At 36.7% G+C, this 16,477-nt stretch overlaps 1 protein-coding gene across 2 annotated transcripts; it reads right to left on the minus strand.

The window, feature by feature from the left end:
- Positions 1–1,060: 1,060 nt before the first annotated feature.
- Positions 1,061–13,191, minus strand: LOC17889945 (dnaJ homolog subfamily C GRV2). 2 transcript variants are annotated; one of them, XM_006293485.2, is made up of 22 exons: positions 12,261–13,191; positions 11,550–11,783; positions 11,354–11,441; positions 11,057–11,265; positions 10,766–10,867; positions 10,631–10,693; positions 8,272–10,497; positions 7,734–8,096; positions 7,427–7,567; positions 6,747–7,139; positions 6,143–6,637; positions 5,412–5,635; positions 4,969–5,313; positions 4,415–4,709; positions 3,681–4,127; positions 3,252–3,597; positions 2,824–3,167; positions 2,251–2,718; positions 2,013–2,137; positions 1,650–1,773; positions 1,500–1,568; positions 1,061–1,416 (listed from the first exon to the last, which is right to left on the minus strand). In XM_006293485.2, exons 1-22 carry the CDS (start codon positions 12,702–12,704, stop codon positions 1,264–1,266), a joined length of 7,698 nt encoding a protein of 2,565 aa, XP_006293547.1. In that variant the 5' UTR covers positions 12,705–13,191; the 3' UTR covers positions 1,061–1,263. The 2 variants fall into 2 exon arrangements, with proteins under 2 accessions (XP_006293547.1, XP_023639956.1); XM_023784188.1 differs by lacking the exons at positions 11,354–11,441; positions 11,550–11,783; positions 12,261–13,191 and having other exon boundaries at positions 10,766–10,877; positions 11,057–11,148.
- Positions 13,192–16,477: the final 3,286 nt, after the last annotated feature.

Here is a 16,477-nt window from a genome sequence, read left to right on the forward strand (position 1 = left end):
AAAAAACAGAATAATGTACAAAAATAAGTACTTTAAATATGAAAATTTCCCTTGGATATCATCATTTTAGTTTTTCTTCAAAATTACCACAATAGTTTTATTTTTCCAAAATTACCATAAACATAAAAAAGTTGGTTTTTGAAGATGTAAAGTTATTTTTTTAATGTTTGGGTTGACTATTTATATTTAAATTAGAGTTCTTAGGGGTAGCATTTAGTGTTTAGGATTTAGAAATTAGTTTTGAATGTTAAAAAAATTAGTTTTAGTTTTGTGATATTTTTGGAAAATAAAATTTATGGTGCTACTTTTGGAAAAAAAACCTATCTTCCTGGTATTTAAGACAATTCCCCTTTAAATATTGTAGAAGTTAGAATTCTAAATATCATAGAACATAAATAATTTTAGATTTTGTAGAACTTGTATTGTGTATAAAATACATAATCCAAATAGAACATTTTAACTGTATAAAATATGTATTCTAACCTTCAGAATGTGTACTGTAAACTTTGTAAATCAATTAAATTTTGTCGATCTAAAACAGTAACAAAAATGACATATTCTCGACATTATATGTGTCATCTTTTTCACGAGTTAATCTTTTTTTTAGTGAAATTTTTGATATATGACTCTTATATACATAAATGAAAAAATCTTTAAAAGTGAAGTATTACTCCTATAGTAAATTTTGTTTCAGTTTTTTAGTGCATAATTTCGATTACAAGAAAAAAAATCAATTTTACCTTTACTGCTTTACTGTGACCAATAACAAAAATTATAAAACGTATTACAATAAGAACAAAACAAAAGTTAACTCTTTTTTATAATGTGAGTGACAAAACTTCAACACTTATAATGGAATAAGTTTATAAATCCCGTGAACCGTAACTGTGAGACCATGACTCAAATCAATCAATAAGAAATGGGTAGCAGTGAGCTCACTTGTGAGCTGTTGAAGTGTTGTGTATAAATAGTTGTAATGTCACTAATTCTTCTTATTTGGCTTATTGTTTAAGCGACTTATTATGTATTATTCTTTCATAACCACAGTAACAACCATAAATCCTGACATCAGACGATCATATATATCTGTAATTTGTAATTTTCACTGTGTCAGGTCCAAGAAAACCAGAATGTTTTTTTACTTTCTCTCATCAAACATTTACAATCGATAGTATCTTCTCTCTATAAAAAAGGAAGAAAGCAAGGAAATTAGTTATGGGACTTTACAAAAGGTTGGGATATACACACAAAAGGAAGGGATGGTCAAGGATGCGAAGCCGGAGGAGGAGGAGGTGCGGTAAGAGCGTAAGTAAGACTGGTGGATGAGTTCTCGATAAAGCCAGCCACTCCTGCCGCTGATTGCGTGTTAGATGGCAGGAAGAGGTCATGTTTTTGGTCTTTATATGCACTCCACACCTGTCACAAAATCCATTTCAGGGGTTTCTTTAGAAACAAAAGCTTCACTTATTTGAACATAGTGTTTCAATATCACGACTTACTTCTGACGCATCAAGTATCTCGCGCACTTTTGAGCAATGTGCACCTTCGGTTGCAAAACCATGCAATACCTGTGAGAGACATATATTAATTACTTCATCAATCACATGTGTAACAAACGAAACAAACAAATTATATATATATATACTAACCTCAACAGCAAGCACCCGCCCGATTGATGCTTCCGATTCATTCCATTTCATTTGGGAGCTGAGGCCATATCTTCCTCCCGTCCTCCAGTCAAGCAGTCCAAGAAGAACCTCAATAAGACCAACCCTACCAATTTTTACAACCATTTGTATCAGACAATCAGATCGACCATCCTAAAGTGGAACGCATATCAAGTCTTGTTGCAGCCACATCTTCTAAACGACTATTTTCCGCAATAACTAGGTTTTGCCATATCAAAACTTAAACAGTCTTAACAGAGTTAGCACATAGAGATACATATAAAATGCCAGCAAAAGTTAGCTGAAGTAACAAAAGGGAAAATTATTAAGTAATGTATGACTCACTTTAGACCCTGTGCAACAAGCGCATCTCTTGCTCGATTTCCAGCAACAACTACACGCTTAAGCGTCTCTAATGCTAAAATGCTCCCACCAAGCCATCCTATTGCTTTCATGAGAAGTGGAACCACCTGGTGTCAACTCAAGAGTCATTCCACATGTCACAGGTAACAAACACTCTACCAACAACTAATTTCAATATATATGCATGTGGTAGTAAGAGGAGAGAAATAGAGTAGAGAACCTGGGCATTTCCAGCACTAGTTGCAGCCATTGCTTCAGCACATGCGGTACTAGCTGCAAGTTGATGAAGCACACGCAAACAACTAAGGCGCACACGTTCTTGAGGGGTTTGCCCAGGTAGGCTTGACGGATCAGCAGACTCATTCACTCCATCAGAGCCAATTTCTTCAGCTTTCACTTCGCCAGAAGACATTGTTTCCCGTCTCCCTTCATACGCCACAGCAGCGACAAGTTTCGGGACATATCCTAGATATCCTATGTGGTCTGCAAGTGCAGGATGCACACGCAACAAAGAAACCAATGCAGCAGAAAGAAGAAGAGGGAGCTCCGGATCAACAGGATGTTGTTCATAATGTGTTGCCGCCATGGCTGACAAATACTGATCTAGCAGTCCTTCCAAGAATCGTTTTGGATTTCTCAGAGGAAATTTTGGATCTTTCAAGAAAAGCCTGACATAGATTCCACCAACCTAGAGAGAAAAAAAATTTCATCAACAATCATGCTTCCACTCAAAGGAGCTCTTTCTCCATGGCTCAGTGATTTCTTATAGGTTTAAATTAAAAAAAAAAATAACCTGTGGCTCATCTCTCATTTCTTGTTGACCAGGTGACTGCTCTGGTACATCCCATTCAATAACACAACCCTTCTGTTGTTCACGATAAATATCTGATGCCATGGTTGCAATCTGTGCAGATAAAGATGCTGCCATTGCAGGTGTCCACACAAGTTCTGGAGTCTCTGTAGTCCGCTCAAGCGCATGTACAACAGCCTCCCCAGGTCCGTCACGAATTATAGATACAAGACCGTCTGGGAGGAATCTCACAAGTGTGATAGCAACTCTAGGACCATGCATTGGTTGTGCGACAAGCTTCCCCAACAACGAAGCTGCTGCAGCTCTTTGCTGAATAGGAATTTCCTCTGCACAAGACCATTTTGTGTTATTGATTCCATTGTATGTAATCAGAAAGCCAATGGAAAAGAAATTGAGTAAAGAATGATTACTTTGTAAAGGTAATAAAAGTTCCAGAATGTATACTACTCCACCATGTTTTGCAGCAGCCCAAGCAAGTTCTGGTGTGCTTGCCAAAGCATACAGAACATGGAGAGCACCCTCTCGAAAAGAAGGTGCAGAATGAAGCATTTGTAAGAGGAGAAGAAGACTAGATCCATCAGATACCATAGTCTCCAAGCAAGGAGCATAAGCAGTTAGACGAGAGAGGACATTCAAGCAGAGTTTAGGAATATCAGTTTTTGATGCAATGGGCACTGAAAAACATTCAAAGAGAGGTAATAATCTCTCCTTGGACGAAAACACTGCAGCCAGATCTGGATATTTTGTAAGCAAGTTCTGCAAAAAAAAAAAAGGCAAAGAAAAGGTCAGACATGCTGAATTCTTTGATATCTATATATGCACATTGTCCATATAATTACCTGAAGAGCAGTCAATCCTAGTTGGAGGTGATCAATCAGAGAAAATTCTTCCTTCTTCATCACCTCAGATGATGGTTGATTATCAGAATCTCCTTCAATCAATGACGGTTCTTCTACGTTACTTTGAAGTTCTGGAGAATCATTAGATGAAATGCCGTCTTCAATCAAATTTTGGTCCTCAGAAACAGAGGGCAACTCAGTATGCACTAATGATGATATAAAATCGATTAGAGCATTGCAGAATGATTCTGGTTCACTAATCTCTGAGTCGGGTTGATCATTATAGACCTTCAAGTAAACATTGCCAATAAAGACTTCTTTTGACAGTGCATCATATGAAAAAGATTGAGCAGTTTCCAGATCATATGAACCATCAGGGCACTGGCAGGCGCGTTGTTCATCCACAAAATTTAAAAGCTCTGATCGAGTTGCAGAGTTCCAGATAATCTGTGAAAAAAAAATTAGATAAAATTATAGTCTATGCACCAAAATCTTAACATGTTTTAAACATTCAGTGAAGTGTTCATTAAGAGTTCATATGCAGAGAAGTATCTTCTTAAAATGAAATAGAAATTCTGCAATATGATGGAATTAAACATTCTTTCTTATGAGATATACAAAAACACAAGAACAAACATACATGGAAATGTAAATTCTGAAGATGTTTATGCACCATTCATTTCATTATTCTTAAGCTGCGGAGAAAAAGAAATCAGTAAAAGATAACTGTTTACCTCTGGTGTCTCCAAATTTGTGTTAAGCTTGGATAACAATTCTTTGGCAACTTCATCTTTCAACAAACTAGCAAGTTTTGGAGTTAGTAATGCTCTGAGAACATCAGCCGCAGCAGCATTGTAAGGAGTCAAACCCTCATCTGCACACAGTCCACTAAGCCTTGAAAGGGCTTGTGATGCTTGTACAGCATGCCCATTCTTGGCAATTTGAATGCTAACTCCAACCCCATGAGACTCGACAGAATTAGATTCCTCTGCAGTTGAGTCATACTGTAGTAATAATGGGAGAATATACCTGATCAAACAGACACACAAATCGAAAGAAGCACAGCCATTAGTCATACTTTTCACAAGCAAAGGTCTAAATGACTGAAGCAAAGATAAAAATTTCAGGTGTAAGACTGTGCAGCTGAATATTGGATCCCAATGCCTGTATAATGATTATATACACATTATACATGAAGTTTAACATGCACAACAGTGCCACCAAGAATCTGTCTTGCGATTGAACAAGAACATATTAAAGACGGAAAACAGAACAAGGTATAGCTCACCATAAGGCACCGGCCTTTAGCAGACCATGTTGAAGTTCAGGGAAGACAGAAACCTTTGCAATAGACTGGAGAGCAGCGTCAACAGCTGCAGGCACAAGTTCTAATTCCGTACAGTGTACAATGTCTTCAATCAGACTGGGTAACTCTAGAAATCCAGCCCTAGCACTCTCAAACTTACTTATTACAGAAAGTGTACGCATTACATTTGTGACAATGATTGCAGCTGGTTCGTGTTGTGAAGTTGTTGGCTGAACCACACACATGCAGCGGGAAAGAAGAGTCGATAGAAGCTGCACACCACCATCTCTCACTAATTCTTCACCATTCAATGAAGAGGTAGCACAGCTACACAGCAGATAACAGGAGATAATAAATACATAACATTGAAGGAATGGGAATAAATAAGATTAGAATAGCACAGTTTTAGTAAGAGAAATAAGTACGTTAACGAAACAAGCTCCGATGCTGCAATAAGAAGAGGGGATCTATCATTAGATAGAAAGTTGTTGTCATCCTTGTCCACGGTAATTGCATCTAGTAACATTGGATAGCCAGCATATTTGAATGGCTGTAACACGTGTCCATAACGTCTATATAAGATACACTGCGCTTTCAGTAAAAGAAGCAACCTCCACGGTTGAGGACCTTGCAATCCTTGCATTGTTGCCTGTAAGCAGAAGAAATATAAATTCTATTGACATAAATATACAGATATATATAAATATATATATATATATATATATATATATATATATATATAGATAAACACAATCATAATTATGGACCCCAGACAAATACACAATGACATAAATTCAGAGATAGGATTACACTATGAATTACTTTAGATACAAATCAATTATGTTCTTAAACGAACTTAATGAGCACATGATGTCCATCTATGATTAAAGACTTGCTTGACATGCAAACACCGAAAATGGAAAGGTTGGCCAATATTATCTCTACTAGTAAGAACACAGCAAGATCATGAAGGGGAAAGCAATTGCTAAATATAACACTCATCAAACAACTTGAACATGAAATATCTGCTGGTATCAAAGAAGGCTGCAACTTTTCAACATATAACGTGACCATCCAATGGTCCAATGATCTAAAAGAGAGGTACATAATCAGAAAAATTTGGTACACATATCATTCATAAGCTTTGTGGACGTACCTGCAGGCATTCATATGCTTTTTGAACAGCAAGAAACTTTTCTCTTCCTTCTGGATTCTTGTCAGGATGGTACTTCATTGCAAGTTTCCTATACTGGCGCTTTAGTTTCTCTTCATCAAGGTTTTGAATCTGTTTGGATATATTAGATATTTCCTCATTCAGCTCAACTGAAGCAGTCCGACTTAGGTCATCACTTGAAGCATCATCCAGGGATATTTCTAGAATTTTGCAAGCTTCTCCTTCAGAAAGATCCATGGGTTTCCTAGTCAACTCTTCACGCCACATCACAAGTAACGATTGTAAGAACTCGACATGTTCAACAATCGGCCAATTTGGAAATCGAATCTCATCACATAAATTTCTGAGATAATAACGGTGACACCACATCTCATCTCTAAGTTCTGGATACGTAACAGGTGGCATGGGAGCATAATCATAGAGAGAATGGCAGTGCTGTGACAATTTCTGAGGATAGTCACCAAGATGCTGCAAAACCTGAGGAGATTGAATGGAGAAATTAAAACTCAATAATTGAAAATGATAGTTTTCTGATAGTCTTCAAGAGAAAATGACCTAAAGCCCATAGTAGCGAATATGAAAATACCTGACATATAAGATTTTCTGCTCGCATTTTATGTGTCCATATAATCTCTGGAGTATCGGAATCCGAAACCATGCCAGCTGCAAACGCAGCTGGTCCACTGCGCTCTAATACATATAATAAGGACTCAGGGAGAAGACCACCCAATACGCTTCGTTTAGCCAGGGGCAGAGAGGACGACACAGTAGCTTCTTCCCCACCATGAAAAGCTTGATGCACATGAGTGACCGAGAAGAGTTGCGCGATTGAGTAAAGATTGGATCCAGGGTAAGCGAGGGCAAAGTAAAAGGCCCCTGTACTGTACAGGCGGATCATCGCCTTGGAGTTTCTGGTAACAACATCTTTCAAAAGAGCAGCACCAGCCTCCACAATAACTGGTTCGCCAGAAAGCAGAGCCTTTTCCAAATTTTAGAAAGATATCAGATTATCATAAAATTATAATAAACTGTTTTCAATTAAGGGGGAAAAACACAGCTCAGTTTACAACTCCTAGATTTCCAGTGATTGATTATTTTGCAACTAATATCTCAATCAATACAGAAAACTAGGGCAAAGACAGCAGGCATGCCTAATCTTATTAAATTGTAGGGGAACTAGGATCCTTTGCTCAGCTTAATAAAACCTATCGAACACATCATGGATACAGCTAGAAGAATAATTATGGAGAAAAAGGAAGACATTACCTGAGCAATGTGAGGAAGACAACGAGTACTAGACAAGATACGTTTTACTCTTGGTGTTGGAGTTACAATCTCTCCTGCGTCATCCAAATCTGAATGTGCCGAAACCATGCTATGTAATATGGACAATGCAGCATCCCCTACCTGCTTAGTTTTTTTATAAATTAATATGACTATTGCATAAACAAGTAAGAATAAAACAGAAGAAACAAGGTAATTGGCATGAAAAGCATGTCTTCTGGGATGTTAAGCATGATAAAATGAAACGTCAATAGCCAGTCACACACAAAATATATCCATAAAGCTTAACCTGTGTAGGTGTGAGGACTGGAACTCGAACAGCTACTGCCCATCTAAGTTCACGTATATCACGCAATTTTTTCCAGTCTGACATTCCTAAAGCCCGACACTTTGTCGTCCAGTCTATATCCTTTTTGGACCATAAACTTCTGATGACATCCTTCTCTACAGGTCCCACTTCTGCACCACCTTTGTCAATGTACATCCATTCCTTAGGTGGTTCCATAAATGCAGTAGCAGCAATTAAATTGGACTGTAATGGAATAGGAGTCCTCTCAGAATTTTCATGAACAACAGTCAGCAGATCTACAGCTAGGACACAACCCCCAACCACAACACAACCCTCGACATTTAACAAGACCTTAACTAGAGCCTGCATGTACAAGGCAAAAAAAAGTAAGCAACTAAGCATGAAAAGAATATCTTCAGAATGATTTTAAATGTGACGGCGCAATGCATACATTAAAAGTTTAATGAGAATAAGCGGAGCAACAAAATAACTAGAATAAAAAGAGTAAGAAAGTAATATTTTGAATAGTTATTGATACCTTCAGGAGAAGAAGTAGGCGATGCCTCAAAGCTCTATCATTTGTCCTATCTATCAGTGCTGTAATATGCGCAGTGCCTTCAAAAGGACCTATTGTGTTGTAGTGTTGCTCATAGACAATTGCCATAGCTCTTGCACAAAGCTCCCTAACAGAGGCTCCTCCCCCTCCACCAAAACCATCAAGCCTACTCATATCACACCAGTCGCCTGATGAACCCAAATCATCTGGAACAGCACCATCAATAGTAAGCCCCATATCAGCATCACACTGGAAGCGATGATAAAGTGCCCTGAAAAAAGCAACTGGATCACGAAGAGGGAAATCTTGTGCCTTGCCAGCGTTCCCACTTTCAAGCAATAAGCGTAGGTAATACTGACCCACACAAACTTCTTTTGATAAGCTACGATAGCTAACTGAGAATTCAGAATAATTCCAAGATATACGTGGGACAGTCTCCTGGCCAGTTGTGGCCTCGACATCCACACATCCGGGGGAAATATCTTCTGTGCGCTCTTTCTCGACATCTAGGTTGTGAACCTCAGCCTTCAAAGCTTCCCTTAATTCTTGCCTTGTACGCTCATTCCAGATGAGATCTGCACGATTATGATCAAGGCCAAAGGCTCGCCAAAACTCACGCCAATTTAGAAGTAGCTTTCCAGAACCTACAGGTGTACTTTCTACAATAACTTGGGCAGGTGCTGGAAGCACTGAATTCTGGATGCCATACAAGTTTGGGTCAGAACCAATCACATCAGATGCATTAGTCCCAGGTTGCTCATGCCCATTTGCATTTGTGGTGACTGAAGCAAATGCTGGATAGCCATTTTGTGAAACCCCTGCAGTAGTACTGTCACCACCTGGAAAAGCAGAAGCCTGTGGGATCGAAGCTTCAGAAGAAGAATCTGCAGCAGGCCTTTGAAAGTTATCGGGTACACTACCGGTATTTGCACTCATCTGTTTTGCTGCTTTTGCTGCATCGCCAGTCTCAACATTATTATTACCAGGGGGAAGCGGAAAATCTTGAGCACCCATTCCCTTAGCTATGCGCCCTCTCCTCTGCTGTAGTAATCTTTTCTGCCGTCTATTTGTTGATGAACCTTCTTGATCTGTATCATTGAGAACATCATCCGGACGTGTATGCAAATATGCAACAAGCCCAGGTGGCAGAACTCGAGACAGTAGATCCAAAGCTGGTTGGTAAGAATCTGCCCAGAGCGCCACAAGCTGCCTACTTACCTCGCGCCGCTCACTGGCAGGAAGGGAAAAAGCATTCAATAAATGTCTCAACAAAGCACCATCGCGCAAAGCAGCATCACGCATTGACTCTGCAGCAATTGCATCTTCTTCAGCTATTGTACGCATTATAACAGCAATGATTTCCCTAACACTTTCTGCAGGATGTGCAAAGAGTGCAAATAAACGACGTCGGAGGGCAGCTATTTGTCGTAACAATTCTACAAAAACAGTGTACTGGGTAGTCTCTCCATGTGGATCACAAACCATAGCCTCAAAGACTTCAACAATTGCCATGGAAAACAGAGGTGAGACTGACATGGGCTTCAATCGATTAACAAGGATTGTAACATAACCCTGTTGAGCAAACAAAACAGACTTGGTATGCATGATAGTTGCATGTTTTTCTCCTCTGGAATCCGGTGCAGTACTTAGATCTGCAGAGCAACCACCTATGAGGGACGCAATAAGCCCCGCAGCTTCAGCAGCCACACCTTCAGAACCGTTCCTAAGTAAACCCATTATCCTGATAACAGCAGCAGGGAATGACATTATATGGGATGCTGCACTCCTGGAGGACAATAACCTACGCAAACATGCAACAAAGCCAATGACAGTTGCAGCTGCTTTGGGTGACGGGGGTGGCAATGGAGGGGCGTCTACAGGGAGATTTGGAGTTGGTGGTAGCATTGTAATCAATGCCATCAAAGTCACCTCAGGGACTTCAATATTAGCGGGCACACCTGTATACGGGATACAAGCATTGAACTCCCTTATTCTACGCCATAATCTAGCCCTACAACCAGGCACAGAACCACCTTCGGCAACTGCTTCTTTTGCTGCAGCAGCTAAATGTTTCAGATGTAGGGAGCAAGTTTCCATATCAGCAACAAGATGTTGTGGTCCAAAGATCAAACTAACCCTTCCACAAGGTGGATCAATGCGATGACCAGGCATAGTAAGCCTTGGTAATACTGGTATAGGGCAATGTCCCTGCATCATATTTCCCCCATATATTAGCATACCCATCTCAAATAGAATTCGCGTGCAATTAAAACAACGTATTAATATATGAAAATGTTTCAGGAGAAACATATCGCATCCTAAATATGACGAGTATACGTACTTCTGTTTGCAAAGTATCAAGAATCGCTGCAAGTAGGTTGTCTCGTGATATGCTCGAGTAAACCTAGAATATGTGTCACAGAGATTAGCTAATTATCACAGTTAAATATATAACATAGAAGCAGAAGAAACTCACATGAACTGGACATCCATCACTGAATTCGATAGCAAACATTTGGGGTTCCTCAGCAAACCGGACAAGAGAACTTACTGAAGATAGAGGACGAACAATGACAACCTGCACACATCTAAGCAGTATTCTCAGTATTTGACAGAACAAAACCAAACTGGACAAGCAGAAAGTAGAGCTACTTCCTATTCGTTTTCAGTCTTCTTCAGTTTATGGCATGGCCATATCATGGGAAAATTTTTACATTAACACCATAAACAAAAACAATAGAACAAAGAATACGTATTGCCAACTTACTTCATAGTTATCTATTCTTCTCTCAACAAGGGAGGCCTTAGTAAGAATTAGCTGAAGGGCTACAGCATCCCCATGATCACCAAGTCCTCCTTTAGGGCCAAGTGTCAAGCTTAGTCCAGGCATGTTTAGAGTTCCATGAGCAGCAGATCTTAATCTAGTAACAGACCACCACCCATTAGGATTTTCTTCAGCTCCAACTGCTTCTTTAGCTGCATAGTTAATAATTGGCATCATAACTTAATAAAGAAATGACAACAAAGTGAACTAGACAAAACACATAAGAGGAATTGTAAGTACCTCTTCGTGTCATATACTCTGATGCTGTCAGCAATTGTGAATCATCGACGGACAAGAATACCCCAACCATGGACTTTGCAGTCTTCGCCTGCAAATGAATATTTGGAATCATCAAGCTTACTTCAGAGAGTATCGGCAAAATTAACAATAAGTTAGCAACAACTTCTCAACTAATGTCCAAGCATCTCATTAATACCAAACTTGCGACAATGGAGGAATTTGTTGTCCCGGGTGCAGCTCTAAAAGCTTTTGACTTTCTCCCATACATGGGACACAGAACAAACCCAGCAGAGTCTGCAGACTTTGACCGGTATGCATCAGATAGAAGAATGATGGCTGGGGAATCCATGTCTCTGAAATCCAAAATCCAGCGTGAATCACCAGATTTTGAGTCAACAAGCTCAAGACCAACAAACGTGACCTTCAATTTCTGCGAAAAATAGAATAAAATCACTTCATAACAAAATCTAATAGAACCAATTAGTAAAAGCACTTCACTGAATTTCTACTACCAGTTGCAACTTTCAAATGATTTTTGGTTCTTGCAATTACAAAATAATTTAAAAGAAATTAATCCATAGAGAATAAAAATAAGGCTAGTCATGAACTTTACTATAAAATTATTAACTTTACTCGAGAAAACAACTCCCCTGCCCAGTTCATGATTACGAAAATCTAGCAGCACATTATACATCCTAAGATACTAAATACATCAGCTTAACACCTAATACCAGACTCTGGCTAAAACTATATAACGATCAGAAAATTCAAATATGTTGAACAGCCAAAAGGCCTAGCCTGACTTGACTTCAACACCAAAGTAACTTCACCAACTATACCAATTTGACAACCAGCACAACAAATACAGCTCAGTATCATAGAAACTACTGTAAGAACAAAAACTTACATAAGGAACCCATTCTGCATTCCGTCTCCTAAGGTGTAGCACTTGAAACTCAGCCACAGGTCTAATTTGATGCCATCTAAGCCGATACAACTCAGTCAAAATACTTGCTCTGCACCTAGACGAGAACTTCATAGCCTTAAATTTCCCTTTCCCATCCGTCCTAACATTGATAGTAAACTCACCACCAACACTCTCAGTATTCTCATCCCTCCCAATCAAAGGCGAAGCACCATCAAAATTACTCCCAGTATCATAAGAATTAGTAACAACAAGAGTATTCGGATCAAGCGTCACAATTCCACCATTCGAAATACAAAGGATCCTCTTATAACGACCTCTCCACGAATGTTTAACAACAAAATACCTAGCGAGATACTCCGGCTCTTCAACAGCACCAGTCGTAGACGCGACGGTACCTCTAGCGACGACGGAGGAATCCATCATAGTACGATCAGATCCAACGGTGTTCACGGAATCAATGAACTGTAAAGTGTTGTTGTTACGAGAAGCATTACCAAGAAGAAAATCCCAGAATCCTACCCTGGTATGATCGGAAACGCCAGGATAATGGCGGCGATGAGACTGATTCGCCCCCAGCTCTTAAACTTGGTTAGAGAAAAAGCCACAGAGGCTTATTGCAACAATCGGATCCCAAATTTCGGAAGCTTAAACCCTAATTTATCATATGCAAGGAAGAAGAAGAAACAAGAAACGTCGGGAAGAAGAAGAAGATGAAATGAGATCGATCTTTCTTCCGATGAACAATTCGGTGATGATGGATCAGAGAGAAATGATCTGAGAAGAGAAAGAGTCGTGAATTTGTGTGTGTGATGAGTTGTTTGTTTGTTTTTTTTTACAGTCTGACGACTTTGTTTTGAGATGAGATGGTGAGAGAGGGTTAAAGCCTTAAGGCCATTTTTTTTTTTTTTTTTTTTTTGATTCGGTGTCTCTCTCTCTCTCTCTCTCTCTCTCTCTCTCTCTCTCTCTCTCTCTCTCTCTCTGTCTGCAATCATCAATTTGTTTTTTTTTTTTTGTTTTCTGCCTTTTCCGCGGATTAAACGTGTGTCAAAATAATTAAATTGTGTCCTTTTTTTTCTTTTCTTTGTTAAAAAAAAAGATTAAAACATTTTGAGAATTAAATTAAATAATTTTTGATTTTTTTTTTTAAGAGAAAGGGAAAAAAAGAAAAAAATTGCAATATTTGGTTTTGGCTGAGATGAACCAAAACTGTTTATTCTGCATGAAGATGATGATAGAGTCTTGGACCATCGTTATTGATGGTCTCTAGCTTAAAATTTGTTAAGAGATGACTCTAAGATTTGTTTAAGAGAACATCAATAATGATAGTTTTAGTTAGGGACAGACTTAGCTTTGATTGGACAACCTCTTATTTTGGTGAGAATTGTTTTTAGAGATGTGGTCTTTTACTTACTTATAACTTGAGGTTTATCTTCTAGAGTACATTGGTGTGTGATGGATGACATATTTATACACTTTTGTTCCGTTCAGAAGTTGACTTGACTGTAATACTTAGAAGAGGTCTTTGGATGTTTAATGACTAGTTTGTTGCTCTTTGGGAAGATTTTCCTAAGGAGGATTTCTTTACTTTTATTGACCTTTGGGTTTAGGTAAGAGGTATCCCTTTGCCTTATGTATCTGGAACAACAATTCTGTCCATCGCTAATAGTCTTGGTGAAGTTTTTGATGTGGATTTCAATGAAAAAAACTACTATACAAATTGCATGTATCAGAGTTTAGATAAGAATCACAATTACATACCGACTTTGGTTGTTTAGAAAAATAAGATTTGAATCACAGAAAGGTGCCATGACTGGGTTGGGTATGAAAGAGTCAAAAGGATATGTACCCAATTATGGCACCTTCCCCTGAATCAAATTGAGAAAAAAATGACATTAACTATTTACAATGTGATTAAATTATGGTTGTGCATCCAATTTTAACCGATAAACAAAAGAAGTTAAGATTTATGGAGTATATTAGACGTTTGAAGTATATAAGGACAAAATCAAATGTTTGTAAGAAGTTGTACACATATTAAAAATATTAAATAGAAAAGAAACACAAAATCTAACTATACGGTACACTTATTTGTAAAAGTAATATCAAATTTATTTATTAATGTATGCGAATTACATAAAAGAGCAAAATCAAAACTACTAAAATCTTAGTAAATGCAAAATACCAAATCTTAGAAATTTCTTATATCGAATGATTATATTTATATTAACTTTAAGTTTTGAAATGTTTTGTGCGGTGTAGCGCAAAATTTCATATTATTAGTCCGTTATTTTCTCTTGTATTGCTTGGTTTGTCTAAAAACAGTAACAATAGTGTTGTTTATCTATTTGACTTAGATTATCTGATTAAAGAATAAGAAAATATGATGATGCATATAATGATAAGGTAAATGCATTCCTTTTTTCAAACCTTATTAACTTTCCTACTACATTTCAAATAACTTGAATCAGATTATGATTTTAAAAAAATATATGTATATTAAAAAAAAATTCTAATAGCAACTTTGCGGCCTAGCGTGGATTTCAAACTAGTTATAGTTAATACCTACTAGTTGATTTTTTTTTGTTTATTTCAAGGCAAATATGAGGTACCAAATCAACTTTAGTTTAAGTAATTAAAAAACTGGGATGAATTATTTACTCGAACTCACACATTAAAAGAATAACAAAACAACATAAGATTATTCATCCAGTTAATAAATTGTTATAACAACCAATTATATATGCAAAAATTGTGCATATATATGTGTGGGTATTAGTCTATCCTTTAATTTTTTTTGTCATAAGCCTAATATTTATAGATTTATGGTTAATATACTTAACTAGCACATATATGCGGTTTAATTACTGATTTGGAGGGTAGAAAGCTAAAACTATATATGGCTGGATTTCCCTTGTAAGGGTGTGGTAGAGAAAAAATATTACAAAACATATGTGTGTATCGGAAGGAAAATGGCCCGCACTAGCATAAGTCTATCGCCATAATAGCGACAGAATTATTAGAATTTGATAGATTTACGTTATATAGGTGCTTATTTTGGTAGAGTTTTGTGGTAGATTTATCAATAGTAATTGTAAAGACTATCAATTACTATGATTATACTCAGTAACTAATTTTCTGCTTATAATATTTGTTAATTTGGTTATAGAATAAACTATAGTAAAACATTCAATGTGATTATTATAAACAATTTTATTTTAATGTAATAATTTTTAAATGTTTAAATAATATGGGTTGTTTTTTTTTTGTTTATTGGTTAAAGGTATTTAATTATTTTATTCTCATTTATTGTATTGGGTTATTGTTGTTTACAAAGTTTTAGATTTGTTGACCGAAATAGCGATTTAACTGGTTTGGTATTACATAACCTAATTTTTTATGTAATAGAAAATTAGGTCGGGAAAAAAATTAATCTGAATTTATATTACCAACCATCTCAACAATAAAACCTTATAATTTGTATTTTTTTTAAAAATATATTACATTAAAAAAAAATTACAAAAGGTTATAATATACAACTTTATTTCAGGCTGTAAAAGAAAAAAAAAATTCAAGCAGAATAGAAATTTCAAAGTATAATAAGAATAAGTTATACAATATGCAGAGTCCACATATCAAATATTTTTCTAACTACACTACCTACCTGTTGTATACCACAAAAACTTCAGAATCTAGCACACACTTAAAAATATGTCTCACATATAGCAATAATATATAACACATAATACCGAGTATTATAATTACACAACAACAAAATTTGTTTACTAAACACAATACAAAACATATGGGTATAATATCGTTAACTTAATTAATCACTATATACGATAAAAAAAAGATATCAAATTAAAACAATATTTATTTTAACGAAATTTCAAAAACAAAGACTCGCGATGTACCATGGGTTCAAACCTAGTTCAATGTGATTATTATAAATAATTTTATTTTAATGTAGTAATTTTAAAATTATATGGGTCTTTTTTGTGTATTGGTTAAACGTATTTATGAACATTAGTTCATTTCCTTATATTTAACAAAAAATAATTGTCAAAACATTAGTTCATTTCCTTATATTTAACAAAAAATTATTGTCAACAACCAAACCGGTTAACAAATAACCAAAAGCTGGTTTTCATTTTACCCAAAAAATACTTGTATGAATTATTGTTTTGTTGAGCTGT

Source organism: Capsella rubella, unplaced genomic scaffold, assembly GCF_000375325.1.
Source record: "Capsella rubella cultivar Monte Gargano unplaced genomic scaffold, Caprub1_0 scaffold_4, whole genome shotgun sequence".
NCBI lineage: Eukaryota > Viridiplantae > Streptophyta > Magnoliopsida > Brassicales > Brassicaceae > Capsella > Capsella rubella.